Source organism: Kickxella alabastrina (assembly GCF_025024165.1).
Source record: "Kickxella alabastrina strain RSA 675 chromosome Unknown BX661scaffold_26, whole genome shotgun sequence".
Taxonomy (NCBI): Eukaryota; Fungi; Kickxellomycota; class Kickxellomycetes; order Kickxellales; family Kickxellaceae; genus Kickxella; species Kickxella alabastrina.
The window spans coordinates 188,240-214,451 of NW_026251497.1; the positions used below are offsets into that span (position 1 = coordinate 188,240).

General features: G+C 51.3%; 12 protein-coding genes across 12 annotated transcripts; 5 read left to right on the forward strand and 7 right to left on the reverse strand.

Annotated features, from left to right (window-relative positions):
* On the reverse strand, nucleotides 1–563 carry BX661DRAFT_61011 (uncharacterized protein). Its single transcript, XM_051539315.1, has one exon. The coding sequence runs from the start codon at nucleotides 472–474 to the stop codon at nucleotides 100–102; it is 375 nt and encodes a 124-aa protein (XP_051389321.1). The 5' UTR covers nucleotides 475–563; the 3' UTR covers nucleotides 1–99.
* A 747-nt stretch (nucleotides 564–1,310) lies between these two features.
* BX661DRAFT_173123 (uncharacterized protein) lies at nucleotides 1,311–2,438 on the reverse strand (the record flags this gene model as incomplete). The annotated part of the gene is made up of 1 exon (XM_051533837.1): nucleotides 1,311–2,438. The coding sequence occupies one exon, from the start codon at nucleotides 2,436–2,438 to the stop codon at nucleotides 1,311–1,313; it is 1,128 nt and encodes a 375-aa protein (XP_051389322.1).
* An 81-nt stretch (nucleotides 2,439–2,519) lies between these two features.
* Nucleotides 2,520–2,817, reverse strand: BX661DRAFT_187659 (uncharacterized protein). The gene has a single exon (XM_051537278.1). The coding sequence runs from the start codon at nucleotides 2,771–2,773 to the stop codon at nucleotides 2,585–2,587; it is 189 nt and encodes a 62-aa protein (XP_051389323.1). The 5' UTR covers nucleotides 2,774–2,817; the 3' UTR covers nucleotides 2,520–2,584.
* Nucleotides 2,818–2,897: 80 nt separating this feature from the next.
* BX661DRAFT_187660 (P-loop containing nucleoside triphosphate hydrolase protein) lies at nucleotides 2,898–5,605 on the reverse strand. Its single transcript, XM_051537279.1, has one exon. The coding sequence runs from the start codon at nucleotides 5,537–5,539 to the stop codon at nucleotides 3,011–3,013; it is 2,529 nt and encodes an 842-aa protein (XP_051389324.1). The 5' UTR covers nucleotides 5,540–5,605; the 3' UTR covers nucleotides 2,898–3,010.
* A 525-nt stretch (nucleotides 5,606–6,130) lies between these two features.
* Nucleotides 6,131–10,837, forward strand: BX661DRAFT_187661 (uncharacterized protein). The gene is made up of 2 exons (XM_051537280.1): nucleotides 6,131–6,472; nucleotides 7,019–10,837. Exons 1-2 carry the CDS (start codon nucleotides 6,277–6,279, stop codon nucleotides 10,681–10,683), a joined length of 3,861 nt encoding a protein of 1,286 aa, XP_051389325.1. The 5' UTR covers nucleotides 6,131–6,276; the 3' UTR covers nucleotides 10,684–10,837.
* On the forward strand, nucleotides 10,838–11,478 carry BX661DRAFT_187663 (transmembrane proteins 14C-domain-containing protein). The gene has a single exon (XM_051537281.1). The coding sequence runs from the start codon at nucleotides 10,972–10,974 to the stop codon at nucleotides 11,290–11,292; it is 321 nt and encodes a 106-aa protein (XP_051389326.1). The 5' UTR covers nucleotides 10,838–10,971; the 3' UTR covers nucleotides 11,293–11,478.
* Nucleotides 11,479–11,553: 75 nt separating this feature from the next.
* On the forward strand, nucleotides 11,554–12,171 carry BX661DRAFT_200485 (single-stranded nucleic acid binding R3H; the record flags this gene model as incomplete). The annotated part of the gene is made up of 1 exon (XM_051538415.1): nucleotides 11,554–12,171. The coding sequence occupies one exon, from the start codon at nucleotides 11,554–11,556 to the stop codon at nucleotides 12,169–12,171; it is 618 nt and encodes a 205-aa protein (XP_051389327.1).
* Nucleotides 12,172–12,206: 35 nt separating this feature from the next.
* Nucleotides 12,207–13,595, reverse strand: BX661DRAFT_61041 (GOX 3). Its single transcript, XM_051539316.1, has one exon. It carries the CDS (start codon nucleotides 13,400–13,402, stop codon nucleotides 12,242–12,244), a length of 1,161 nt encoding a protein of 386 aa, XP_051389328.1. The 5' UTR covers nucleotides 13,403–13,595; the 3' UTR covers nucleotides 12,207–12,241.
* A 91-nt stretch (nucleotides 13,596–13,686) lies between these two features.
* BX661DRAFT_187666 (P-loop containing nucleoside triphosphate hydrolase protein) lies at nucleotides 13,687–13,990 on the reverse strand. The gene has a single exon (XM_051537282.1). It carries the CDS (start codon nucleotides 13,966–13,968, stop codon nucleotides 13,747–13,749), a length of 222 nt encoding a protein of 73 aa, XP_051389329.1. The 5' UTR covers nucleotides 13,969–13,990; the 3' UTR covers nucleotides 13,687–13,746.
* Nucleotides 13,991–17,838: 3,848 nt separating this feature from the next.
* Nucleotides 17,839–20,175, reverse strand: BX661DRAFT_207375 (uncharacterized protein). Its single transcript, XM_051538660.1, has 2 exons — nucleotides 20,040–20,175; nucleotides 17,839–19,905 (listed from the first exon to the last, which is right to left on the reverse strand). The coding sequence occupies exons 1-2, from the start codon at nucleotides 20,114–20,116 to the stop codon at nucleotides 18,063–18,065; spliced, it is 1,920 nt and encodes a 639-aa protein (XP_051389330.1). The 5' UTR covers nucleotides 20,117–20,175; the 3' UTR covers nucleotides 17,839–18,062.
* Nucleotides 20,176–20,468: 293 nt separating this feature from the next.
* On the forward strand, nucleotides 20,469–25,475 carry BX661DRAFT_187671 (Fanconi anaemia protein FancD2 nuclease-domain-containing protein). Its single transcript, XM_051537283.1, has one exon. The coding sequence runs from the start codon at nucleotides 20,573–20,575 to the stop codon at nucleotides 25,223–25,225; it is 4,653 nt and encodes a 1,550-aa protein (XP_051389331.1). The 5' UTR covers nucleotides 20,469–20,572; the 3' UTR covers nucleotides 25,226–25,475.
* A 152-nt stretch (nucleotides 25,476–25,627) lies between these two features.
* Nucleotides 25,628–26,212, forward strand: BX661DRAFT_187673 (uncharacterized protein). The gene has a single exon (XM_051537284.1). It carries the CDS (start codon nucleotides 25,774–25,776, stop codon nucleotides 26,047–26,049), a length of 276 nt encoding a protein of 91 aa, XP_051389332.1. The 5' UTR covers nucleotides 25,628–25,773; the 3' UTR covers nucleotides 26,050–26,212.

Sequence of the window (26,212 nt, forward strand, 5' to 3'; positions counted from 1 at the left end):
CTGCAATTCATCATACAAAGTTTTGGCAGGCATAATGAATATGTGCATAATGTGCTTTCAATTGTTTAGTTTAAACATATATAAGTAAAATGCTAATCATTAAGCTGGCAGAGAAGGACATGCCATTAGTGTACACCCAATAACTCCGCCCTTTCCACAGAAACAACGGTTGCAATCTTGCTTGAAAAACGCACCGCCATTATCCCGAATACATTTCTCGTAACCTTCATCCTTATCTATGCTAGCACTAGTCAGCTCAACAGTAATGGGGCTGTTCAAATTTGGCTTTACGCATGTCATTTTAGTGCATACTATAGCGCCACCACTTGCACAAGTGCACGAGTTACACTCACGCTTGAAGGACGAACTGCCGTTGATTGACACACATTGGTCGTAGCTGGTGTACTGGCTGAGGTCTGCACCGGTTGGCCGGGGCGGTGTTGCGCTATTGATAGCTGGATCAGGACACAACATCTTAGTGCAACCAACGTAGCCGAGATAACTGCATCTGCAATAATTACACGCGCGCTTGAACGATTCACCACCGTTACTCTTGACGCAATTTTCATACGACGGATATTCATTGGGCTGGTTATCACTGTATGAGACGGACGCAGCTGGCAGTGTGTCTTGGCGCACCATTAGCAAACCAATGTCGGGTTTATTTTGCATAAAAGCCTTGGGTAAATTGTTTACTGTTTGCGCCTGTCCAACAGCAAACGCCCCGAGCATGAAAATCGCGCATATAAATATTTTATAAACCATTATAGTAAAAATGTCGATTATAAGAAAAATAAATTCAAGAGAAAATATTTAAGTGGAGATGATGGGCGCAGCTTTGGTTGGAGGTAAATTATCTCTGTATTTTATACACATAAGGCTCTGGCACCATGCCTTAATTTTTTAACACCTTATATCGCCGTGTGTGCAATAAACGTTGCCACACTCCCCATTTTGCCTTTGTTTTGTATATCTCCGATAAACATTGATATCGATTTTAGCAAAAAGCCACGCATATATGCAAAGCTGGAGAACAATCTATTTGTAAAGTTTATTCCGGCTGTGACTATGTTATATTGTTTGACATATTTTTATTTTATTTTTGCCTTGCATTTCTGTTGAAAATCGTCATAAACATCATCACAGAAATAATAATGGATCCTTATAATACTGCTTTAGAGGTGGGTTTATAAATCAAACTCTTTCGGCAAACAAAATAAAATGACATTCGTCAATAAAAAAAACAGCATTGCACTGTCTTTTATTATATAAAAATAAATTAATAAAACACCAACAAATTACCAGTATTGTTACTCCAAGTTCAGGGCTAATGGATCATATCTCATTATTTGAACGGGCTTGACAACAGTGGATCCAAGATTGTACTTGTTGATGATGGCAAGCAGGTTAGCTTTAGTTGGAGGCAGTTGCTTGCCAATGTTAGCGAATTTGATAAGTGCATTGCTATAATATCCAAACAGTCTTGTAATCTTTTCACCCGGATGAAGAACATCAAAAAAGTAAGAGTTCTCTGGAGATGAGCACATCAGTGTCTCGCTTACATTAAAAAGCATGCTTATAAACATCCACATTCTGTTTTTTGAATTTACCAGCTTCAGCGTATTTCCGCCCAAACAAGCCGAATCGGCATTTGTGATTCCTAAGGAATTAATAATATCGGAAGAGTTGAGTGTGGTTTCGATGAATCCAGCAATATCAGCAATTGCAAATAAGCTTAGCCCAGGGGCACTGCTTGCCCAGGAATTGGCCTTGATGGCCAGCTGTTTGTTATAGTAGTTTATAGTAACATTGGCCACATCCTTCATACCCAGTATATCTGCATACGGTGTGTAATGAATGGCAGCCATGTTGGCGACAACAATTCTCTTGAATCCAATACTGCGGAGCTGCTCCAACTGATACACAATGTTGTTTGATAAAGTCTCAGAGAAATTCTCAACAGTCAGCTTGTTCGTCGACAGATTGACCATTTCGGCCAAAAAATCATCAGCTCCAACAGCAAGTATGACAATGTCGTCATCGGTTACGCAGGAAGCCTTGTACATTGGGCTGCTTGATTTAAACTCATTTATCTGGTCCATAGTGCTTGGGACATAGATGGGCAGATTGATAATTGAGTACACTGTAAGAGAAGAGCTAGAAACATCAGAGGTGCTTCCGCCGACAGCCTTGTTGATCAGGTTGTAGCCAAGGAGCTTGGCCAGATACTCGTTCCACAGGGGTCCCGATGAAAAGCGGCCCTGCCAAAAGGGCCATGGAGGAATTATGCCAAATGTTTTGTTTTTCATGCCTCCAATGTCCGAAAGTGAATCTCCAAAGATGTAGAGAGTAGGGTTGCTAGTGGTGCCGTTGATACCAGCCCGGGCACCAACCATTACGGCTGCAGCAAGAACAGTAGCATAGAAAATATTTACCATAATAATGTTTATTTGTTTTTTTTAGCTAATTGTGCAATTTATTAAATAATGTGTGAATAAATAGCAATTTATGGTGGAAAATGGATAAACAACGATGAAACCACAAATACAATATTTTGAATGTCACTTTACATCTTTATATTTTTTTATGTTTTATCTAGTTGATGCTGCTGCTGCTTTGCTGTATTTGAGTAGATAATAGGTGCTGTTGTAGAAATAATAATAATTGTGGCTTGGATATCACAGTGGACAAACTGAAGAAAAGTGAATGCGTGGATTGATAAAAGCAAAAAATCCCAAAGGAGGCATTCGCATCGAGAATATATTTCCTGCATTTTCGCTACGTAAATGTGAGTTAAGAAATAAATTAATAAGCAAATAAATCATATTAGCCTCAGCCAATTGAAAGTATTTATATTATTGCTCGATTGACAACACGCGGCTTTGACCCAGCTTGAGGATAGATGTATTGGTATTTATGTATTGGTGGCTTTATCAAAACAAAATATTTTATATTCAGTAATTCTAATAGTAGGAAAAATAAGATAAAAAAGCACCAGCACGCTAGCACCTTACTCCTTTGCGGGAGGAATCTCGGTAAAGTCAGCGTCGTGGTTATCGACATCATGCTCGCCGTCGTTGCTCTCGCCGACATTCGGGTTGGACTTGTGGTTTTGCACTATCGCCAGCTCGCGGGTGATGCCCTCGCCCTCAACACGCACCTTGACCGTTTCGGCATTGCAGATGCTGCCGTCGATCAGGCAGCGCGCGAGCGGATTCAAGAGGCGCTTGTGAATCACACGGTTCAGCGGGCGAGCGCCATACACGGGATCGTAGCCGCGGTCGGCCAGCCACTCCTTGGCATCGTCCGAGACCTCAAGCTTAATACGACGATCGTCAAGGTGTTTCTGCACTTCGGCCAGACGAACGTCAACAATCTGGCGAATAGCATGGCGCGAAAGCCGGTTGAAAACAATCAGGTCGTCAATGCGGTTGGCAAACTCGGGGCTAAAGTGCTGAGCGACCATGCCCTTGATCTGCAACTGAATGGCGGGGCTGACGACCTCAGACTCGGGAGCGTCTGGATCAGCCGCAGGGTCAGTGGCTAGCAGGTCCGAGCCCAGGTTGCTGGTGCACACAATTATGGTCTGGCGGAAGTCAATTTTGCGGCCCTGAGAGTCGGTCAAGTGGCCCTCGTCGAGCACCTGCAGCAAAAGATTGGCCACGTCACGGTGCGCTTTCTCGATCTCGTCAAATAGCACGACAGAGTACGGCTTGCGCAGGACGGCTTCGGTCAGCTCGCCGCCGTTCTCGGAACCCACATACCCGGGCGGCGCGCCGATCAGACGTGACGTCGAAAAGCGCTCCATGTACTCGCTCATGTCGATGCGCACGATGGCCGACTCGGTGTCAAACAGGAACTCGGCCAGGGCCTTGCACAGCTCGGTCTTTCCGGTGCCTGTGCCTCCGGCAAAGATGAACGAAGCAATCGGGCGATGGTCACTCTGCAGTCCCGAGCGGCTGAGGCGAACGGCCTCGGCGACGGCCGAAATAGCCACATCCTGGCCGACTACGCGCCTCCTCAGCGCGTTTTCCATTTGCAAGAGCTTCTTCTTCTCACTTTGCTGCAATGACGACACCGGGATGCCTGTGGCTCGTGAGACCGTCTGCGCAATCGAGTCCGAAGTGACCCGATCGCTGAGCAAGTTGCCCCCGTGCGCCTTTTCTTTGTGGCCGGCGAGCTCTTCCTGCAGCTTTGGGATGGCGCCGTACTGCAGCTCGGACGCGCGGGTAAAGTTTCCCGATCTCTGCGCCTGTTCGAGCTCGTTTTGTATAACATCAAGGCGCTTGCGGATGGACTTTATGCGGTCGAGCTCGGTACGCTCCGTGTCCCATTGGTCAGTCAGCCGCTTGCACTCCTCCTGTTTGTCCTCGAGCAGCTTCTGCAGCGTGTCGCGGCGCTCCGTGCTGGCCACGTCTTGCTCCTTTTTCAGGCTTTCGAGCTCAATCTGGATAGTCATGATGGCACGGTCAAGCTGTTCAATCGGCTCGGGCTTGCTCTCCTGCTGCGTGCGCAGCATGCTGCACGCCTCATCAACCAGGTCGATGGCCGAGTCTGGCAGGTGTCTGGTGGTAATATAGCGATGTGCAAGTGTTGCTGCGCTGACAAGCGCGCTGTCAGCAATCTGCACGCCGTGGAACACCTCATACTTAGGCTTGAGGCCGCGCAGGATCGAGATTGTGCTGGGCACCGAGGGCTCGCTGACAATCACCGGCTGGAAGCGGCGTGCTAAGGCGGCGTCCTTTTCGATGTACTTGCGGTACTCGTCCAGCGTGGTCGCGCCCAGGCAGTGCAGCGTGCCGCGGGCGAGCGCCGGCTTGAGTAAGTTGGCGCCGTCCATGCCGCCGTCAGTCTTGCCAAGCCCCAACAGCATGTGCAGCTCATCAATAAAGATAATAACGTCCGGTGCGTCCTCAATGTCCTTGAGCACTGCTTTGAGGCGCTCCTCGAACTCGCCGCGGAATTTTGTGCCGGCGATTAGCCCGCCCAGATCAAGCGCAATCAGTCGCTTCTCCTTCATGCTCTCGGGCACCTCGCCCTTGACTATGCGCTGCGCCAGACCCTCGGCAATTGCCGTTTTGCCGGCGCCAGCAACACCAGTCAGCACAGGAGAGTTTTTTGTGCGCCGCGAGAGAATCTGAATCACACGCCGGATGATGTCGTCGCGGCCGATGACCGGATCCAGCTTACCGTTCTTGGCGAGCTCGGTCATGTCTACGCCGTATTTCTTCAGCGCCTCTCCAGGCTCAGGCGCGGCCGGCTCCTGGGCCATCCGGAATCCCTGAGGACCCATTGCGTAACCACGGCGAGAAACAACAGTGGCTGTGGCAGCCAAAGCGGTGAGAGGCTTCGTAGTCATATAGTGGCTGCGGTTCCCAATGGCGGTCAGCAACCAGCGACGCTGACCGATCTGCGCTCTGCCAGAAACCAGCAGCGACGCCCTGGCGGCAGGGGCAGTTGTGGCTGTAGTCGTGCGAATCGCGCTCGCGGTGGCCCAAGAAGAGAGCGGGCCGGCTCTACAAAGTTTGTGCGATAGCATAAATGTGCGTGTATTTAAAAATAAATATAAAATTGTGAACAGTTCATCGAAATTATAAATAAAAATGATTGTATTGTAAAGAAACAAAAAGTTGAAAGCAGAACTCGCGCGTGCTCCTTTTTATACTCGAGAAACAGGGCTGAGCAAGTGGTCAAGCGGACAACAACCACAAAATCTTAGCTGCATAAATGCGTTACACACAGAAAAACATTCTAGAACTTATTTTTCATCTCTCGATTCCACGAACATGTTTTGCGCAGACTGAGCGAGGCAAGCTGAGTGAACACAGCATAACAGCCGCACTTTTTGATGCTTAGATAATGGCTGCCACCCTATTAACACAAAAGTGACAGTGACGTTTCCAACTGGGCCAATCCACGTGACAATAGTTATATCGGCCAATCAAACAGCTATTTTCTTTTTTCTTTTTTGCTGTGATGTCCCGTGCCACAACTCAAAGAGAAAATGCAAAAGAGAAAATGCAAAAGGGAAAATGCGCTGAGCTCGCATTCGGATGAGGTCCAAAACCCAAAAAAATGGTGGTAGTGGAGTCCCGAAGCAATTTGCAAACTTCCGTTTGCAAATTAGCTTTTTTGCTTTAATATTTTTTAGGTCAGAATACGCTGAAAAAATACTCTGTTCTTTTGTTCTTTCGAATAAATAAATTTGAATTTTCAAAGGTGTTTTTTACATATAATTTTCTACTCTACACATTATAAAAAATAAGTATTTCAAAGATGGACCACAATTCTGACGGCGAGAATGACACTCTGACTTACACGGCGAGCGAGGTCGTGTCACTTCGCGACAATAGTCAAACGCCACAACACCAACCGTCTCCCTTGCCGAGTGCCAACGACGACGACGCTACTATCATTGTTTCGAACAGCACTTCAGCCAACAGGTATTACAGCGGGCTGTCGACCATTAATGGTAAGTTTTGTTTTACTTTTTCTGCTGGCCAGGCGTACACGCGTTTATGCGCTTTTTTATTTGCTGCTTCTTCCAAATTGAATTCCAGCAGATGAGGAATCCCAACAGCAAGGCTTGCGGCATTATATATGCCACATATGCCACATATGCCTGTTGTTGATAAAGCTGATTCTTGTGACGCAAGTAAAAACATGCACAATTCAAGCGAGTGTCGTCGTCGCCGTCGCCATGCCCAGCCACTGTTTCTCCACCCTTTCTCTCCTCTTTTTTTCTTGCTTAGAATGCCTTTTGTTTAATTGTGCTGTTCTGCACAGGGTTCAGCCTCCTATTGTTATTCCAATCGTTTTGCAGCAAAAAGAACGGCATGCTGCGTGCGCCCTTTGCTTAATGGATGGCCGTGTTGTACAGCCCCCTCCTTCTTTTGAGCACCCTCCATTGCTGCTTTGTAGAGCTTTGCAAGGGAAAAATATAGCTTTGCGTGCTTTTATTCCTAAACATTCAACCGACATCACCATTGCTGCCACCGCATTTGTTTTGATTTTGTAGAGGAGGAGTTCTTGGAGGCCAACGTCAAACTGGAGCCGAAACTCGAGGAGCACTGCCATGGTTACTTCCATTGGGAGATTGAGGACTGGTCGCAGCTGCCGGACCGCGCAATCAGCCAGACGTTCACGGTCGGCGGCCGTGACTGGAGCATTCTGCTGTTCCCGCGCGGCAACCAGGCGCCCGAAACTGTGTCGCTGTACATCGAGCGCAAGGCCAGTCACGGAGAGGCCGACGACTGGTACACGTGCGCGACGTTTGGGCTGGCCATGTCCAACATGGACGACCCCAGCATGTTCAAGAAAAGCGTGACGAGCCACCGGTTCACTGCCGAAGAGTCGGATTGGGGGTTCACGCGCTTTGCTGAGCTGCGGCACATGATCACGCCCAGCGACGATAGCTCGCCGGCGCTGCTGGACAAGGGCCGCGTGCGCATTAGCGCATATGTGCGCATAGTCAAGGACCCGCTGGGCGTGCTCTGGCACAACTTCCACAACTACAACTCGCGCAAGTACACAGGCCATGTTGGGCTGCGGAACCAGGGCGCCACCTGTTACATGAACTCGCTGCTGCAGTCGTTGTACTTTACAAATGAGTTCCGCAACGCTGTGTACCAGATTCCGACCGAGGATGAGGACCCGAAAAAGTCGGTCGCCCTGGCGCTGCAGCGTGTGTTCTACAACCTGCAGGTCAGCAGCGAGCCCGTAGACACGACTGAGCTGACAAAGTCGTTTGGCTGGGACTCGCTCGAGTCGTTCATGCAGCACGACGTACAAGAGTTCAACCGCGTGTTGCAGGACAGCCTCGAGACCAAGATGAAGGGTACCGTGGTGGACGGCGCAGTCGCTAACCTGTTTGAGGGTAAGATGAAGAGCTACATTCGCTGTGTCAATGTCAACTACGAGTCATCGCGGGTCGAGAACTACTACGACATCTCGCTCAACGTCAAGGGCTGCAGCACGCTGCGCGACTCGTTCGCCAACTACTGCGAGGTCGAGATGCTGGACGGCGAGAATAAGTACCAAGCCGAGGGCCACGGCCTGCAGGACGCGCGCAAGGGCGTGATCTTCGAGTCATTCCCGCCCGTGCTGCAGCTGCAGCTCAAGCGCTTCGAGTACGACTTTATGCGCGATGCGATGGTCAAGATCAACGACCGCCACGAGTTCCCGCCGTCGATCGATCTGGGCGAGTTCCTCTCGGAGGATGCCGACCGCAGCAAGTCGTGGAACTATGTCCTGCACGGCGTCCTCGTGCACAGTGGCGACCTGCACGGCGGCCACTACTTTGGGCTTTTGCGCCCGACCACCGAGAACAAATGGTTCCGCTTTGATGACGACCGTGTGGTGCCAGTGTCGGGCGACGAGGTGTTCGAGGAGTACTACGGCGGCGAGTTCACGAAAGACACCCAGCACCCCCAGCAGCCGCAGCAGCTGGGCACTCGCGCGCGGCCGATCAGTAAGCGGTTCACCAACGCCTACATGCTGGTGTACATTCGCGAGTCCGAGCGCGACAGGGTGCTGAGCACCGATGAGGCGCCCGTGCCTGAGCATTTGCTCAGGAGAATACAGCAGGAGAAGGATGAGCTGGTGCGGCGGCAGCGCGAGAAGCAGGAGATGGCGAACACGGTGGCTGTCAAGGTTGTTAGCAACTTTGAGTTCCGCGGCCACCAGGGCTTTGACCTGTGCCAGTTTGGCCCGCGCCAGCCCAGCAGCAACCCGCTGTTCAGCGAGCGTATGCCGCGCACAATGACGCTGGGCGAGTTCAAGGAGCACTACGCCAATGCCATTGGCAGGGATCCTGAGGAATTCCGCCTGTGGTCGATGGTTGGGCGCCTCAACAAGACCATCCGCTGCGACGCGCCGCTGCTGGATGACTCTATGTCCCAGACTCTGGCACAGATCAAGGAGACCCGGTCGCTCAAGTGGCCTGAGGTGCGCTTCTACTGCGAGCTGCGCGACACGCAGGCGATGCCCGATGGTTTCATGGCCACGCCCGTGCCCAAGGGGCTGTCCCTGATTCACCTCAAGTTCTACGACCCTGACATGGGCATGGTCGGCATCGGCAGCATGTACGTGCACAGTGGCCAGCTCATCCGGGACATCAAGCCGTCGCTGCTCAGCATGGCCAAACTGCCCGCAGACACGCAGATCATTCTGTACGAGGAGGTCAAGCCGTCGCTGATCGAGAGAATGGATGTCAGCCTTTCGTTCAGCAAGGCCGAGATCCAGACCGGCGACATAATCTGCTACCAGGTGGCACCAGCTCCAGGTACGCAAAAGTACCTTGCCACGGTGCCCGAGTACTTTGACGACATCCAGCACCGCGTCTGCGTGCGCTTCGTGCCGCGGCCCGCCTCCAAGGACCAGGATGACTATAACGGTAGCGACAGCGACAGCCAGGCGGCCGACGACATGCCAATATTGAAGGCCAGCAACAAGCTACCCTACGACAACGTGGCGCAGTGGCTTGCAGGCCAGATCGGCGCGGAGGACCCGCTCAAGCTGCGCTTCTACACGGTCAGCCCGACGGGCCAGCCGCGGCAGCCTGTCAGGCGCATCATGTCGACTGTGCTCAGCGATATGCTGCCCAACTCGATGTACACGCAGCCGGCGCTCAACTCCGACGGCCTGCCCGAGTACACGGTTATGTACGAGCGCCTTGAGTACAGTCTCGCGCAGATGGAGAACATGCGCTCGGTGCGGGTGACGTGTGTTGGCAAGAGCATGCGCGACGAGTCGCATGTCGAGTTCCTCGTGCCCAAGACCGGTGTTTCACAGATTATTATTGACAACACGTACGCCAAACTCGAGCAACAGCAGCGGTCTGGAGAGGCGGACCCGGCTGTTGCTGCCGATGCGGCTGCGCCAAAGCCCAGTCCAATGCGCTTCTACACGGCCTCCTACCACCGGTTCAGCTACTTGCTGACCGGTGCCGAGCGCATCTCTGAGATGGGCAACCCGAGCGTCGCCGAGGTTATAGCTGAGCGGCTCCCGAGCACCAACGGTACCAGCATCGCCAACGGATCTCCCGCGCCTCAAAAGGCAGACAGCGACCTGCTCATGGACATTGATGTCTTTTCCAAGCAGGGGGATGGCGTGGACATTGAAGTGTTTCACTTTTACCGCGAGCTCAACAACACGCACAGCGTGCCCTTCTTGTTCCGCGTCTATCCTGGCGAGGTCTGGGCGGATACGTGGGCAAGGCTCGGGCGCAAGCTGGGTCTGGGCGAGAAGGAGCTGAAGAACCTCGGGGTAGTGTACGGATCGGCCGGAACGGTTGAACTTCAGCGCTGCCACGTCATCCAGGGCTTTGGAGAGGAGCCCGTCGATTCCTCTCCGTCCATGGCCATGGTCGTTGTCAACAACAACGGCACCGGGCAGAATTCACCGATGGGCTCTCCGCAGCGCATTGATGCCGATGCCGAGCCATTGCAGCCTGCTGCTGGGGCAGCGGCTGCGGCAGTATCGATGCTGGGCAGCGATGATATGTCTCTGTGGGACTTGATCCAGCAGACAACGGCAGCGGCTACGGCCACGGCGGATACTGATGACGTGCCCATGAGGAACTCCTCTGGGACCGCCACCGGGTTTATTGGGCTCAACCATGTCGACCGCGTATCTCGCCAGCGCGGGGCGCACCACGAGAGGGCCATCCGTATTAACAACTAAGGGAAAACGGGAGCCGGCTTTTTTTTGTAATTCAAATTATTTTTTAAACACGCTTGTTGATTTGCTTTGATCAGCAAAATAATAAACCGCGTGGACTATAATGCTTGTCTGTTGATGACGGAGAGACAAGAGATTGAGACTTTTTGCAACGAGTGCTTATCTATCTTATTTTTTATCTTTTTCTTCTCCGCAAGCAAACGCTCACATAATTTTTTCTTTATATTTTTTAGCACGTTTCATTTATCCGTCCCTCACTTTTATTTTTTCTTCCATTTTATCCTAGAATCAATGTCGCAGCACCCAGCATACACCATGGCAGGCATCTGCGCAGTGGGCGGAGCCATCGGATACGCTAAGGGTCGGTCGATCCCGTCTTTGGTCGCCGGAGCCAGCATCGGTGCGGTGTACTGGTACGCGGGAACAAGGATCCAGAAGAATCAGGATTACGGACACGAGTTGGCTCTGGCAGCATCTACCTTGCTGCTGTTTGCCATGGGACCTAAGGCGCTGAGAACCAGGGCACCTGTGCCCCTGAGCATGTCGGTTCTCGGAACGGGATCGGCGGCTTACTACTCCAAGAAGGTCTATGAGGAGCGTTACGGCGTGTAGAAAAAATGATCCAAAGCGTAGGAGGGAGGTGAAGATGAAGAGAAATAAACAAAATATTGGATAGGAAAATACTGAAATTGTTTTTAAGATTTTTTATTGATTTTATTCTATTTTTTATTTTTATTATTTTTTGTTGCAGTTTTATTTTTATTTTTTCTCTTTCTTTCTCTTTGCTTTAATTTTACACGAATAATATATTTATTTGATTTTTTCTTTCTTTCTTTTCACCTACACACCTCCTTTTTTCTTCTTTACAAAGCAATGAGCGTCTCTGAAGCCTTACAACCAGCAGAATCAGCGGCTCCCCAGCACCAAACAAATTCAAAACTGGTAACAGTAGATCCCATTCTGGCCACAGCGCTCAGTCAGAACCAAGGAGATCGTGATTTCGTGCTTCAATTTGAGCAGCAAGTATCCCAATTCATTTTGCAACCCAGCCAACGGAGACTGCTCCTGTCCAAACAAAACTCATACCGGCGCCTATTGCTGCACAAGCTCGGCGACCACTACGATCTGATCCACGTTGTTGTTGGCAGGGGCAAGGACGAGATGGCATTTTATAAAAAAGATGGTGTGGAGATGGTCCCCCTGGAGAGCTCTTTGGGAAATTTAGTCGCTTATGAGGGTGGGCAGCAGGATATGGCGGCAGAAGACGAGAGGGAAAGCGGGGAGGCGGGTGAGGCAGATAGAGTGTCGTTTACAAAGATTTTGGTCAAGAGTGATGGCGGCAGGAGCAAGGTCAAGGTGGCTTTAAAACATTCGGCAGGTTCGACAGTTTCGATTGAGCAGAGACAGGCGGAGTACGAGCGCACCCGGGCCGAGATATTCCAAGACACAAAACCAGCCAAAGAAACAGCCGAACACGACTCCATATTGTGATAAAAACATTTATTCATTCATGTGAATATTAAATAATAATAAATGAGCTGGAATGGCTATAGAGCTATAGCTACAGCTTTGGCATTGGAATTGGTTCTCCGGGAACCCGTACATGGTGTCTTTTGATATCACTGACGTTTACGCAGCCTGAAAGAGCCATTGCCAGCCGCAGCTCCTCATTGATCATTCGCAGCATCTCGACGACCCCTTCCTGGCCATTATAGTTCAAGGCCCACAACACAGGTCTCCCCAGAAACACGCCGCGCGCACCCAGCGCCAGCGCTTTGAACACGTCCGTTCCGCGCCTGACCCCGCCATCCAAGAACACCGGTATGCGGCCGCGCACGGCCAAGCAAACCTCCTCCAGCACATCGATAGTCGCAGGCACCGTGTCCAATTGCCTACCACCATGGTTGCTAACAATAATGCCATCAACTCCGGCCTCAACAGCCAACAGGGCATCCTCATGTGTTAATATGCCCTTGAGCAACACCGGAATACTAGCAATCTGCTTGATCCAACGCACATGTTCCCAACTCAGCGTCGGATCAATCTGCGAAGCCACATATGCAGCCAAACCCGAGGCATTCTTCGCCCCCGAGGCGTCCTCCACTTTGCCTACTTCTCGCTTGCCGGAATCAGCGAAATTCGCCATAGTCAGATGCGGCGGCAGCTGGAATCGGTTACGGATATCCGGCAGCCGCCTTCCCAAAAAGGGTGTATCCACAGTCAACGCGATGGCCGAATACCCGGCCTCCTGCGCCCTCTCAACCAGCCTTCTGGTGCTTCCCCTATCCTTGTATACATACAACTGCAGCCACCTTTCCGCTCCACTGCTGCTGCCGCTGCTGCGCGTGCACTCTGCTACTTCTTCCATACTGGTGGTGGACCAGGACGACAGGCACATCAATGTGTTGGTCTCCAAAGCTGCCCGCGCTGTTGCGCATTCACCTTCGGGATGAGCCATTTTTTGCATTGCCGTGGGCGCAATGCAGATGGGCGAGGACACGGGGGAGGATAATATGGTGGTTTGGGTGGTTACTTGGGAAACATCACGGAGAATGCGTGGGCGCAGGGTTATTTTGTCAAAGGCGCTTTGGTTGGACCGCAACGTATGCATGTCTTGAGCGCCTGAGCGGTAGTAGTCGAGGGCATTGCGGTCTAGGTTGCGCATTGCGTAGCGCTCAAAGTCATCGAGGCTGACGAATGGGGTGACTTGTTGATCGGTCATTTTTTCGTAGGCCTTTTGTAGAATAGTTGAAATAAACAGGATTATTTTTCTTTATTTTTGTTTGTGAGCGGAGAAATAAAGTAAAGAGCAATAATAAAAAAAGGTGGATGGTTTTTATAGATTGAAAGTTTCAAATTTTTGATGTCTGTGCGTTCAGGTTGCATTATTTATCTAGAAAATTAAAAAATAAAAATAATTGCACGTAAACAGTTATCACCCTCGTAAAAGACGGCGAAAGATAACAGATATTTTTTAACCGTGTGAACAAATAAAAATAATATATTTAGTTAGTCAGTCAGACCTGCTGCGGTTATCACATGTATCATTGTTTATTTTTATACACTTTAGTTGATGATGCCACCCTGGCGGATGGCTAGGCGGATTTGGTCAGCCAATCGGCGGTCCTTCTTTCCCACTAGCGCCGACACCTTGCCCCTGGTTCCAGCTCTCGCAGTTCTCCCCGTACGGTGCAGGTAGTCGATGGCCGTGGTTGGGAAGTCAAACAGAACAACGTGGCTCACACACGTGGTGTCCAGCCCACGCGACGCCAAGTCCGTACACACCATAATCTTGCGCTGCTGCTGCTGCTGCTGTGTCGACTGAGGCTGGGATGAGGACTCTGTGTCATCGAGCTTGATGTCCACCGGAAGCAAGTGGCTGGGAATGGGGTCGGAGCCGTAGAACGACTGCAGGACTTCCTCGCGGTTGAATCGCGGAATAGGCGCACGCAGGTCGTTGACGTTGACGCCGCTCATGGGCTCAGGGGCCGCCTCCACATCAGCGTCCTCCTCCACGTCAGCGTCCTCCTCGGCCAGGGGCTCCTGGTCGGCACCCCACGTGGCCTTCTCCCAGGCATCCGCACCCTTGGGCGCCCTGCGCGCATCACTTCTGGGCACCGCATTATCCTGCTCCCTGCGCTCACGCCAGCTCTCCACGCCCTTGGGTGGCGGCGTCGACCCGACAAGCAGCAAGCTAGGCACACCCCGCCTATACAGCTGGCGGTATACAAGGTTGGCGCTAATCTTGCTATTGCAGAAGATCATTAGATGCTTGTCTACGGCCGCCGTGCGCAGCACAAACCACAGGGCGTTGAGCCTGTGGCCCTGATAGTCCTTGGACACATCAATGAAGGTCTGCGACAGCTTCTGTGGCGCGCGGTGCAGGGCCTTTGTCGTGACGTGGACAACATCAGGGTATCTGCGGATAATCTGCTCGCGGATAAGCTTGGGCAGCGTGGCGCTGACAAATACTGCCTGTTCGCGCCTGCCCTGCGTCTCGTTAGCCTTGCGCACGAGGTCCAGCACGCGAGTGGTTTGCTCTCCAAAACTGTGCGAGTCCATCATCGAGTCAGCCTCGTCCACCACAAGGCGGCGAATATCGGCAGGCGAAAACACCGGATCGCGCAACATGTACTCAATGACAGCGCCGGGAGTGCTAATGAGGATGTCGATCGGGCCCTGGGCGACCTGGTCGCGGAGCCGGCGGCGGGGCGTTCCCAGGTGCATGGCGATCGTGCGGATCTTGGCTTCATGGCCGACATGCTTAAATACTGAGGCCACTTGCTTGACGAGCTCGCGCGAGGGCACAATGACGAGGGCGCGCGGCCGCCGCTCGCGCCGCTGGTGGCCGCTGTCCTCCTCCTGCTTGAGCATCGACACGAGCGGCAACGCGTACGCCAGGGTCTTTCCGCCGCCTGTCTCTGCTGCCAAAAACACATTGGGCAGCGCCGCAGCGCCCATGGATGAGGATGAGGAGCCGACACGCGTGCGGCCGAGGATCTCAGGAATGCCCAGCGCCTGGATCTCTGTCGGCCGCAGGTCCTCCTTATCCAGCATCTTCTCCACAGCCTTGACGACATCGACACGCAGCCCCAGTGTGGCAAACCTCGCCTTGTCAACCATCTCTCCAACCTCCCTTGCTCCGACACTCCGCGTGCGCCCATCGGTCTTCTGCATAAGCGCAACGACATCTGTACCGGTCTCGTTCTCCACCGGCATAAGCCGGAACCGTGCCGGAGTGAACCCCAACCCGGGGGTGCCCCTTTTCTTCAACTCCCTCGACCGCTGCCGCAGGATTCTCGCTTCTGCCAGTCCGCGCTCCTCCTGCGTCACCGTCGTGCGATTAATATGGTCCCGCGCGCTGTCGAATTTAGCACGCTGGTCGCGCGATCGGCGCATGCGTGCCTCTAGGTGCTGCGATTGGCCGCCGCTGCTGCGACCGCCACCGCCCTTGGCAGTCTGCAGGGCGGTGAGCCGCATACGGTGCGTGCCTTTTTTGAGGTCGGCCCATTTGGATCGCCGGTTCTGCTGCTCTTTGATTTTCTCCTCACGTTTGGCGCTTAGCGGGGCACCAGCCAAGTTATGCGTGGTTGTGTGTATGAGCGAAGCATGTCGGGGCGCGAGCTGGAGGGGCCGCGCTCGGAGCGCTTGTAGCATCATTGTAAGCATACCGAAAAATGAAATTAATATAATATATACGATGGAAAATAAGAACTGAAAGACGAGAGAACAAAAAGTGTTTTTTCATTGTTTTTTGTGTAAAGATCGTGCGCAGGAGGAAAAATTAATGCTATCTTGAATCGTTTTCAGTTATTTTTTGATTTTCAATATTCTGAAAATTTTAATTGCGTAATTCTGATTGTCACCAAGAATTTGAATTTATGCATTAATCCGATAATTTATGATTTTAATTATGTTTTGTTCAACGTTTTGATGTAGATGCTTGCTTGTGGCAACTGGTTCCCAAATCTAAGGAGCATCCGCCTGCCCAATGCGACCTCTACCTATTTGCATAAACTATGTGATAAGTTGAGGATGGTAGAATTTTTAGGTCCGATTTTAAAAGAGCTTGTCTCGCCATCACCCATCAGTTTATTTACTGTGATTGACATCCAGCATACTTAAGAAGTCGAAAATCTGTTGATGCTTTGTAATTTTCGGGTGCTTAATGATCCTCATTTTTGGCTCTCTCAGACGTCATTACACCTTTCTGGCATCCGCCACACATACACTCGTTGACCTACTCGACGTTGAACATAGTGCCTGGAATAACATGGATAAGCCGCACAAATATTTGCAATATGCTGTCAACCAATAAAAAAAAGGTGGACAAGGTTTCTGAGACCTTGGTTGTTAGCCCCTTGGTTCAGGGTGATTTTCATAAAAAGAGCATGTTACTGCCTCGTTTGGCCACCATTGTTTCTTTTTAGAAATTGCCTGTCCTCAGTTCTATAAAGTGAAGGTGTGCAGTGGCTCTAGTGTGTTTGATAATAATATGCTGGTTGCTGTTGTGGTGGCCAACACACATTCCAAGACATTATCTTCCCTTTTCAAGAATCAAGATTGCTCTCATGGCCGCTATACACATTTTTGTTATTGCTGGCTGACATCAAGGAACACCATGATGTTTACAGCGCTGTGTGGGCAGCGCTGTCCCTTTTTTCAGTTCTTTAAGTAATTTTTGATACTTAAATATATTAATTTAGATCCACATTTTTATAGAGCACGACAGCTGTCGCTGAAGACACGTTTTCCTCCAAGCATACTTATTTTATTAAATGGACTAGCATATAAATAATATAAGAGTTGGTTAACGTTTTGTGAATAAAACAATTTATACAAATAAATACATTTTGTACATTTTTTGCAGATTTTCATCCGTACAAGCATCTACAGTGTCATTACTAAATGTCTTCCGCTCCGAAAAAAAATTACCTACAATAAGTCGCACCTTGCAGTCTATTAAAAAATAAATAGTGTCTACTTTTCCCAAGATTGTAAAGCCTTTGCCTTTTGTCATTTTGCTTTATTAACTCTACCAACATTTTTGGTTTTAAACAAATAATTGGCCAGGTATTATTAATATGCACATGCCAATTTTGTCGAGCATGCATATGCCAAGCCTTTTAAAAAGGGTGTAATTATTTTATATATAAAGAAATTTGCATGAGTGTTATAATAAGAGGGGGTGTGAGGAGCACTAGTTATCTAGTGTTAGAAATGTAGGGGTGATTTTATAAAAGGTTTTATTATTGATGTTTCTAAAATACTACTAGGGCCGGCCTCGTCTTATATATATGTCTGGTCACCGTCCTTGTGCACTCCGCCAGTTGTGCACTCCGTTGGCGAGAAATTGTTCTTCTGCAAACATCCCAGTCTCTGATATGTTATTGTTGTACTCTTCATTTGTGTACGCCCATTCGAATGCACTGCAAAACAGACAATGTATCCTAGATGTCAATATTGGCACCTGATTTAATACACCATGATCTAGTCCATATTCGATCTATCAGCATGTGGATGGAAATCTGTTTCAGGATTCTCAACTTCATCATCCACTTCCATGTCCTCGGGCTGCGCAACATTTGCATACCCATTTTTATTGTGTGTATTTTTCTAAGCACACATCCAATGTTTTCAAACTTTTTTATATATATGGTTTATTTTAAGCAATGTACATTGGTGCTAAGCCAAGTATAAAAAAACCGTTTTGGACATTCCGCCAGTCATAACGCAGTCAAGCCCACACTTCAGGGCAAGACAATGTTCGGAATTAAAATATCTTGTATAAAATATTTTTGACAAGGTTAAATTGTCACGAAAGAAGAGAAAATAGAAGCGATAAAAAAAAGAATGGTACAAAGAGTGAAGGAAACTTTTATTTATTCAATGTCGCTGTCGCTATGCTCGGCAGCAGCACTGCCACCGCTCTGTACATTCTCCGTGACAGATTCCAGTGGACTGACATGCACGTAATAGAGCTGAGCCGGATGCGTGCCGACATTCTTAATAGAGTATGTGTTGTTTCTGGGCACCATAAACTGGCCCAGCATTCCCACACGAAACACAGACCCGTGCACCTGGACCTCAACCTGTCCCGAAGTGACCAGGTAAAACAGCGTCCTTGGGCCCGCAGTTCTCGCGGGTTTCTGTCCGCCGACGGCCATGGAAATGACACCCGAACTGGCATCCACGGAGCCCTCTGATTGTTCAACAAACAACCCCATACCAACCTTGTACTTGTCCTTCTCTGTGTCCATGTTGGACCACTCGATGGACTGGCGCGAAATGGCTATTTCCTGCGTGCGTTCCACACCATCGCCCATCAGGACCACCTTGGGCCGCTCGTCCACGGGGATATCGTCGTTGTCGTCCATGTCATCCAGCGAGCGCTTCGTCGATCCCCTAGCCTTGGCCTTTTCTGTATACCTAGGCCCATAGCGCCCCGACGAATCGCCCTTGACGGGGAAGCCGTAGTTCTCATCATCGTAATAGAAAAATTGGCCGCGGTCGGAGGGGTCCAACTCGCTGCGCGGAATATGACGAAGTGATGGCAAGGAGTGCTTAGTGCGGCGCCTCTTGGCGTACTTTTTCTCTTCGGCAGTTTGGCGCACTCGCACGACGTTTTTGAGCTTGGGCACGGGGACGCCGGGTAACGGGCCGGAGCTGTACTCATACTCGACGTGCTCGTTGCGCCAGTACGCCAGGGGCTGAATCGTGGCGCGCGTGCTGCGCCGTATGGGCTGCTCGGCAGACATTGACTTGGCTTTTATCTGTTTCTGGCGCCGAGGCTGCTCTGCGGAGTGGTCGACGGATTGGTCGCCCGACTGGTCTTCGAGAGTGGGATCCTGCTCTGCTTCAGACACTTCAGGAGCTGGCTCTTGTGAATCGGGGATCACCTCATCCTCAGGCATCTCCTGCTCGGGCTCCTGGTCGGGCACCTCGTTATCATCTTGTTCGGGTTCACTGAGGTTGAACTGCGGCTCCTCCTCCTCCTCATTGTCATTGTCGGCGGCAGATTCTACGGGACTCAGTTTCTGGTCGGCGTCCTCCACATGCACATACCTCTCCTCTTCATTGTCATTCTCATCAGCCTTATTCTCCGTGGCACTCGCTCCGTTCAACTTTTTTCTCGACTGTGTCTCTAATGGTCCAAAATTCAACTCGTCCGTGCTATCTTCGGGACCAAAGTTCAGCTCATCGCCTGGATCCGCTCTCTTCTGCGTAACGCCCATAGTGACCCTCCTGTTCTTGACCGGCGAATTGACCCACGATTCTCTCTGCACCTTGCTCTGTACCATAGTCATTCTCCTACTCGCACCCGTTGTCGCAACCGGGGCTTGCGATAGCACAAGCACTGGAGCTGGCGCCGGCGCCGGCGCAGCCACAGCGGTGGTAATGGTGGTTTCTTTCTCAGTAACGTTCATAAGTTGCGCTCTCAATGTTCGGGTTTGCAGGGGCGTCGGGATGGCCTCGTCCTCCTCCGCATCGACTCTGAGAATAGGCCGCTGCTCGGGCGTGCCCATGTCAAGGGCCCCCATCAGCGTATCATACGCCGGGATGCTGCGGATAGGCGTGGGGCTGAGGAGTGCGTGGAGCGTCTGTGGCTGTGGCTGTGTTGGTTTGGCGGGCTGTGTTGGCGAGGTTTTATTGTAGAATTCGACTACGTTTTCGAGCCCGTCGTTGTCAACGGTGACTCCGCCAGCAGCGCGGACGCCAGTTTTTCTAATTGGTATAAAAATACAAAGCAGAAAAGGTAGTGTTAGTTTGCATGCATGCGTTTGTTTATAGAAAAAAAGTAATTGGATTGAACACTAACTAATTCTAGTTCTTGTTTTTTCTCTGTGTTGAAAACGTACCTGCCGGTTACGCCAATGTCGCTGAAATTGTTGCGCATGGCTGGCGATTTGGCTCGCCTCGAAGTCCGATTGCTCATAATGTGGAAATGAAAGTTTTAAATGAAAATATATAAATATATAAAAGCGTGCGAAAAATAAAAAATAAAAAATAAAAAATAAAAAATAAAAAATAAAAAACGAAAAATGAAAGTGATAACGCGTAAACCGTTTTTTATTTTTTTTATTTTGATTCTTTTATTTTGTATCCCCGCGTCCCAACTGACTTGTGTAATTTTACGCCAGATTTTTTTGTTTACACCAAAAGCTCACAAATGATCGCACCTAATCGCCGATCAAATCACCAAGCAAGCAAACATGCTCGCTCGCTTGCTTACTTGCTTACTTGCTTGTGTAAATGCGCAGTCTTTGTTTTGATCGATCTCTTCGCATCAAAAAATGAAATATTCCAGGTTCGCACGAGCGTTGAATTCCAATTCACCCTTTATATTTATTTCACGACAACACATTCTATAGTTAATATTATTTTGCTCACAATGCAGTTGGAATCCTGCTCGGACATACTCTTGCGGTGCGGTATCGAGATGTTCAGCGACAAGGCGCCCGCTCTGCACACGTCAACGGCGCTTTTCAGATACAAGCTTAGCGAGGCGATCCGGCAAAACGCCCAAGTGTCGCAAGTAGTGGGCGACTGCATCGAGGGTCTGCTGGCATCGGATAGCATCGCTCTTTACCTTGACCCAGTGACACAGCCGCAGGAGGACCAAGTGCGAGGTGTGTACGGTCAACCAGAAAGCCTTGTGCGGCTGCTTCTGGGCGTCGACAGTTTGCAGTCACGGCTGATCGGCCTGCTTCTGGACAAGTTTCCTGAGTTCATTGGGACTGAAGATCAGCAGGCCGCTGACGAAACCAAGACGTCGATCAAGGTGCTCCGGCAGCTGCGCTGGCTCGACTACATTGTCGACTCGGCCGAACTGACAGAGAAGCTTCTGGAGACACTAGGGTTTGTGCCGGCCGAGATGCAGAGCGAGATTGTGTCGGCGCTCCCGGACATTATCTCGGACTCGGACAACACTGAGGTGTCCAAGGTTCTGGCTGGCATGCTGAGCGATACACCCGAGCTTATGCTGCCGCTGCTGGAGACGCTTGGCAGCCTGAACTGTGGGCCGGTGCTGCTGCAAGACGCGCGCAGCTCTGTTATTGGCCATCTCATCTCGGCCGAGCCGCTGGATCTTCCGGTCATGGTCAAGTTTCTCCTGCACTCCGTCACAAGCGATGGCGCAGCGTCGCTGATCTCGCGCATCCGCAAGAGACTTGATCTGGACTGCATTGTGCTCGCGTCAAAAGGCGGCGGCAAAGATGTAGCGGCGTCGGCGAACCACTCTCCGGACGTGCTTATCTTCGACGTAATCGCCACCAGCTTGCGCTCGCACAAGCACCTGCGGGATGCCTGGCTGCGCGTCATTGCTGAGGACACAGACAAGGTGGGCACACACACAACGCTGGACTTGGTGGTTCTGCTGATTCTGCACCAAATACCCGCGCACACACGGCGTGTCGAGACGCTTCTGCGCGCGAAGATCGACTCAACAGTTTCGGGCTGCGTGGCGTACACGCCGGTCCTGTTCGAGGCCGTCATTGCGCGGTTTCCGGCGGTCTTTTCGGCGCACTTCCCAGCGCTGCTGGCCGTGGGCAGCTGGCTTGTCCGCACGAGCGCGCTGGGCAGCCAGGGCAGCCGCGTGGCGGCAGGCATCCTGGCGGCAGCGTTTGCATGCATGGGCATGTACCAGCGGCAGGAGATCGCCGGCGAGCTGGCTGTGCACATCGGCAGCGGCAGCGCTAACGAGATTGACACGGCAGCGCGCATCTTTTTGCGGCTGGCGCAGCGGAACCCATGCGAGCTGCGGCCATTCGCAGTCTTCATTAAAGGCCTCCTGGACTATGTCGACAATCTGCCGCTGGAGCACGTGCGCGTGATCTTTGACTCGCTAGGCATTCTCTCGACGCTGGGCCAGGGCGGTGCAAGCGACAGCATATTCAGCGACCTGTACATTTTTGTGCGCAAGCAGCTGGCCAGCGTGTACCCCAAGTACAACCGCATCGGCATCGTTGGCACTGTCTCGCTGCTTCGGCAGCTGGGCGCACCCGAGCATACGGTGGCCGACTCTGCGACTGCTGGCAGCTCGACGCAGGCGGCGTCGGCAGCGTCTATCAATCTGCAAGCGTTGCGCCGTGCCGTGCAGTTGTTAGAGATGCTGATGGACTCGGCGCGGCACCAGTCGTGGGCCTTCGTCTCGATGACCTACGACGAGCTCGCGCACATTGTCGAGACCAGGGGCCTGCACGCGCAGCTGCTGACGTGGCTGCACGAGAATGTGTCGTCGACGTTTGCCACGCACTTCTTGGCCGACCCTGATTTGCTCACGGAGCGCTACGGGCTGCAAAGCCCGCCGGCGCCGGCGCTGTGGCTGGACGAGGAGGAGCCTACAATTCTGGACATCCTCAACCACAATGGTGACGCGCTGCATTTAGACGGCGACAAGGCAGAGCAGGGCGTACCGCGACTGCGCGGCTGCCTGCTGTCCTGTCTGCCGTCACTGCTGAGGCTTATCCAGGTATGCGAGAAGGCGCTGGGCGATGGGTCTCTGGGCGAGATCGACGCCCTGCTGGTCTGCGGCCTGTACATTCTGCCCCCAATCTCGCCCACGGGCACGCACCGCCCGGACGACGCCTCCGACGACTGCTCAGCCATGGTTGCGGGTTCGACGCTGGCCGATCCCACCGATCAGCGCAGCGACCTTATTGTGCACGCCAACACATGGACTGCCGAGCTGCGGCTTACGCTGTGCTCGTCGCTGTATGTGGCAGTCAATTGGGTGCGCGAGCTGATCAACGCGTTTGCCGACCAGCACTCGGCTGAGATCCTTACGCACGTTGCGCGGCGCGCCAACCAGCTGCCGCATATTGAGGCCAGCCTGATGGCTATGGCGACATCGCTTGCTGGGTCGCCACATGAATTCCGCCCGATGGTCAGCGGCCTGGTTGCTGAGCTCGCTGACGCGCCCAGCATGCGCACGGTGGACGGCGCATCGCTGAGACTGAGTCGCCCCGAGTTAATCAGCGCTCAGGGATCCAACTTGGCCGACCACACGCACACGATGGACCTTGGCGGGCTGCTCCTCTCGCAGGATGACACACGCAAACTCATTGACGGCACCCAACCATTGCTGTTGTCACCGTCCGGGGTGGATTCTGCGGCAGCGAAGCGTGGGCGCAGCAAGCGCAAGTTTGGCGCATCTGCCGCCGCCGGCACTGCGCATGCTGGTGCTGCCAGCACCGGGGCAAGCGATGATTTCTGTAAATCGCCGCACGTGTATCTGCGTGAGCTTGGGTTCTCCGCCTTCCGCGTCTTGCTCATTGGCAGCAGCGACCTCGATGCACCCAGAGCTCTGCTGAGTGCGCCGGCCTTGGCTCTGGTCGTGCGCGAGCTCGGCTCCATCCTGGGCGTCAAGCTCGTGCGCCATACTGAGAACAGGCGCGGCTTTGGCGTGCGCGCGCCCACCCACTGCAACTTGGCAACGTTCGGCTCCAACACGTCGGCCAGCTCGGCCATACAGATTGTGGCCGGTCTTTTGCCGCTGCTGCCGGCGCTGCTGCGCTACTTGGCGGGCTGCTTGGCGGTCAGCGCACAGCACCGCGACAACATCCAGATGGGCGCCGCCCTGGACAGCGCCAACGCGCATCGCCGGATTATCTTGGACGATGATGGCGATTTGGACCAGATTGACCAATGCATCGACGGACTATTAGGTGTGATGTCCTCTGTGATGCACTGGGACGGCTTGCAAAGTGGTGCAGCAGAAACAACAGCCATTCTGGGAGTACTGGCCGCGCAAGGTGGGCACACAGATATGGCCGAGCTGAAGGACCTAGAACCCAACGCCCTGGTCCGCCGCGCCTTCGACTATCTCTGGTCGCTTACCTCGCTGATGCCCACAGCGCAGCACAGCACTATTTTGCTGCGCATTCTCATTGGCGCGCGCACACTATCCACCCACGAATCCACTGCTGCTGCCGAGGAAGCCAGCTGCTTGTCCGAATCAGAGCGCGACGAATCTATGGACGGGTGCATCAGCCGCCTGGCGCAGAACATTCTGAATTACTCAGACAATGGAGTGAAACCTGTGGATCTAGAATACGTGATTGCTCAGCATATACTACGGTACCCGCACAACCGGCTGGATCTCATCCACCGGTACGCCACGGAGACGCTCCCCGGCTTTTTATCCGGCCAATCAACCGAAACAACGCGAGCAACGTTCCCAACATACTACAAGGCTGTCCTGCATAGTCTCGGACAAACCATCAAGACCACGCTATGGTCACAGTCCTCGGCGCTCCTCTACGCCAACCGCGTGGCGGAAAGCTGGCTTTCTCTGAATAAGCTTACGCAACAGCAACTGGATCCGCAACTCCAGCGCACCATCCTCCATTTGGCACTAAAATCCGGTCACACGCTGATAGACCACATAATCAAGCTCATTATGCCCACTATGGACTCACTCTTCCTGCTTCACAGCGAGAGTATCCTAGCTATATTCAATCGAATCCAGAAATCCACACGGATATTGCAGAATATATGCAACCACTCCAAGGTGGCCAAGGACACAAAGCTGCAACAGGTTGTGCCACAGATCAAGAGAAGGCTGGAGCAGATGGTGTTTTTGGTGGTGGCATTTATGGAGAACAACTGCTGCAGGGAGGCTGTTAATTTGGGGAATTTGAAACATCGCGATATCAGAGGCCAGGTTGTCAGTTCGCAGATACCTAGGATGGAAGGATCCTCTGAAGACGAAGGAATGGAGGAGGAGGCAGAGATGGCCGGGATAGCAGAGATGGCTGGGATGGCTGGGATGGCTGGGATGGCTGGGATGGCTGGGATGGCGGAGATAATGGACGTGGATCGAAGGGAAACAGAGCTCAGACTGATCAAGAGATATCAGTCGAGTGACAATATTTCTGGCTCTGCTGTTGGAGCCAGCAAGAAGCAGGCTAACCTTGTCAATCGCAAAAAACAGCTGATTCAGCGTAGGGATCGGAGGGCGATGGCCATGAGGAAGGGAAATATCAGGCACCGAAACAATACACATGACGCCGAGGAGGAGGAGGAGGAGGAGGAGGGGGAATAATATATATATTGTCAAGGGTGTAGATGTTTATAATGTTTACAAAACAAATTAAAACATTCGAGAGACCCTATTTTCGTATTCCGCTCTCCTATTTTTTATTTTAGTTGTTCCTTGCAACATCAAAATTCACCTTTGTTGATACTTTCTGCTTAGAAGGATGTTTGGTTCAAGCGGTGTTCTAAAATTCATTTTTTATATTTACCCTCTTTGTATTCTCAACTTTGTATCTATTAAACAAGCGATAATAAAAGAAATACTAAAAATATAAGCAGTAAAGTGAGACATAGGAGTTTTTTGTAAACAATTGTGCACATGGTGAATGTAACAAAGACAAAGACAAAACAAATATTGTGCAAGGCTTTAGGTGGCTGAGTGCAGCTGTCCAGAAATTAATATTATTTTTTGTTATTTTTTCACAGCACACTAATAAAAATGTTGAATAGAAATATATATATGAAACCCAGCCATCTTGTTTCATATTTTTCTTTAACTTTTTTTTTACTCCATCTTTATAGTAATTTTTAGCACTACTTTTAAAAACTATAAAAATGAAGTTCCTTGCATCTGCTCTTTTCCTCACTGCCTTGGCTGCTGCCCAGACTTTGACCAATACTGAAAACAATCCTGAGGGCTGCTACAACGACTCAATCGCCCCTTCATGTCCCATAGGCAGGGCCTGCATGACTGTTCAAACTCCTGTATTGGTCTGCCCTTCAAAATGCGGCAATAATGTGCCAGCTGGTTGTACCAAGCGCTGCAAGCCCTGTCATACTGAGGTCTGCGCTGAAGTTTGCATTTGCGAGCATATTTGCCCGCTAAAGTAAGGTTTCAGTTTGGCACCATCAATTTTTATTGCTTTTTTTGCTCACCGAGATATATGAATTATATTCTTAAAGTTATATAACAAAATTCTTAAATTTTACCGTATTCTCAGAATAAATTTACACATGGCCTCTACCAGCGCAATCGTAAAGTATATACAATGTT

Coding starts and splice junctions, on each gene's coding strand:
- BX661DRAFT_187673 (XM_051537284.1), top strand. CDS start 25,774: ATGAAGTTCCTTGCATCTGCTCTTTTCCTCACTGCCTTGGCTGCTGCC.
- BX661DRAFT_187663 (XM_051537281.1), top strand. CDS start 10,972: ATGTCGCAGCACCCAGCATACACCATGGCAGGCATCTGCGCAGTGGGC.
- BX661DRAFT_187660 (XM_051537279.1), bottom strand. CDS start 5,539: ATGCTATCGCACAAACTTTGTAGAGCCGGCCCGCTCTCTTCTTGGGCC.
- BX661DRAFT_187659 (XM_051537278.1), bottom strand. CDS start 2,773: ATGCAGGAAATATATTCTCGATGCGAATGCCTCCTTTGGGATTTTTTG.
- BX661DRAFT_207375 (XM_051538660.1), bottom strand. CDS start 20,116: ATGAGCAATCGGACTTCGAGGCGAGCCAAATCGCCAGCCATGCGCAAC. Junction 19,906..20,039: donor GACATTGGCGTAACCGGCAG/GTACGTTTTCAA, acceptor TATACCAATTAG/AAAAACTGGCGTCCGCGCTG.
- BX661DRAFT_61041 (XM_051539316.1), bottom strand. CDS start 13,402: ATGACCGATCAACAAGTCACCCCATTCGTCAGCCTCGATGACTTTGAG.
- BX661DRAFT_187661 (XM_051537280.1), top strand. CDS start 6,277: ATGGACCACAATTCTGACGGCGAGAATGACACTCTGACTTACACGGCG. Junction 6,473..7,018: donor CGGGCTGTCGACCATTAATG/GTAAGTTTTGTT, acceptor TTGATTTTGTAG/AGGAGGAGTTCTTGGAGGCC.
- BX661DRAFT_187671 (XM_051537283.1), top strand. CDS start 20,573: ATGCAGTTGGAATCCTGCTCGGACATACTCTTGCGGTGCGGTATCGAG.
- BX661DRAFT_187666 (XM_051537282.1), bottom strand. CDS start 13,968: ATGGTGTGTACGGACTTGGCGTCGCGTGGGCTGGACACCACGTGTGTG.
- BX661DRAFT_61011 (XM_051539315.1), bottom strand. CDS start 474: ATGTTGTGTCCTGATCCAGCTATCAATAGCGCAACACCGCCCCGGCCA.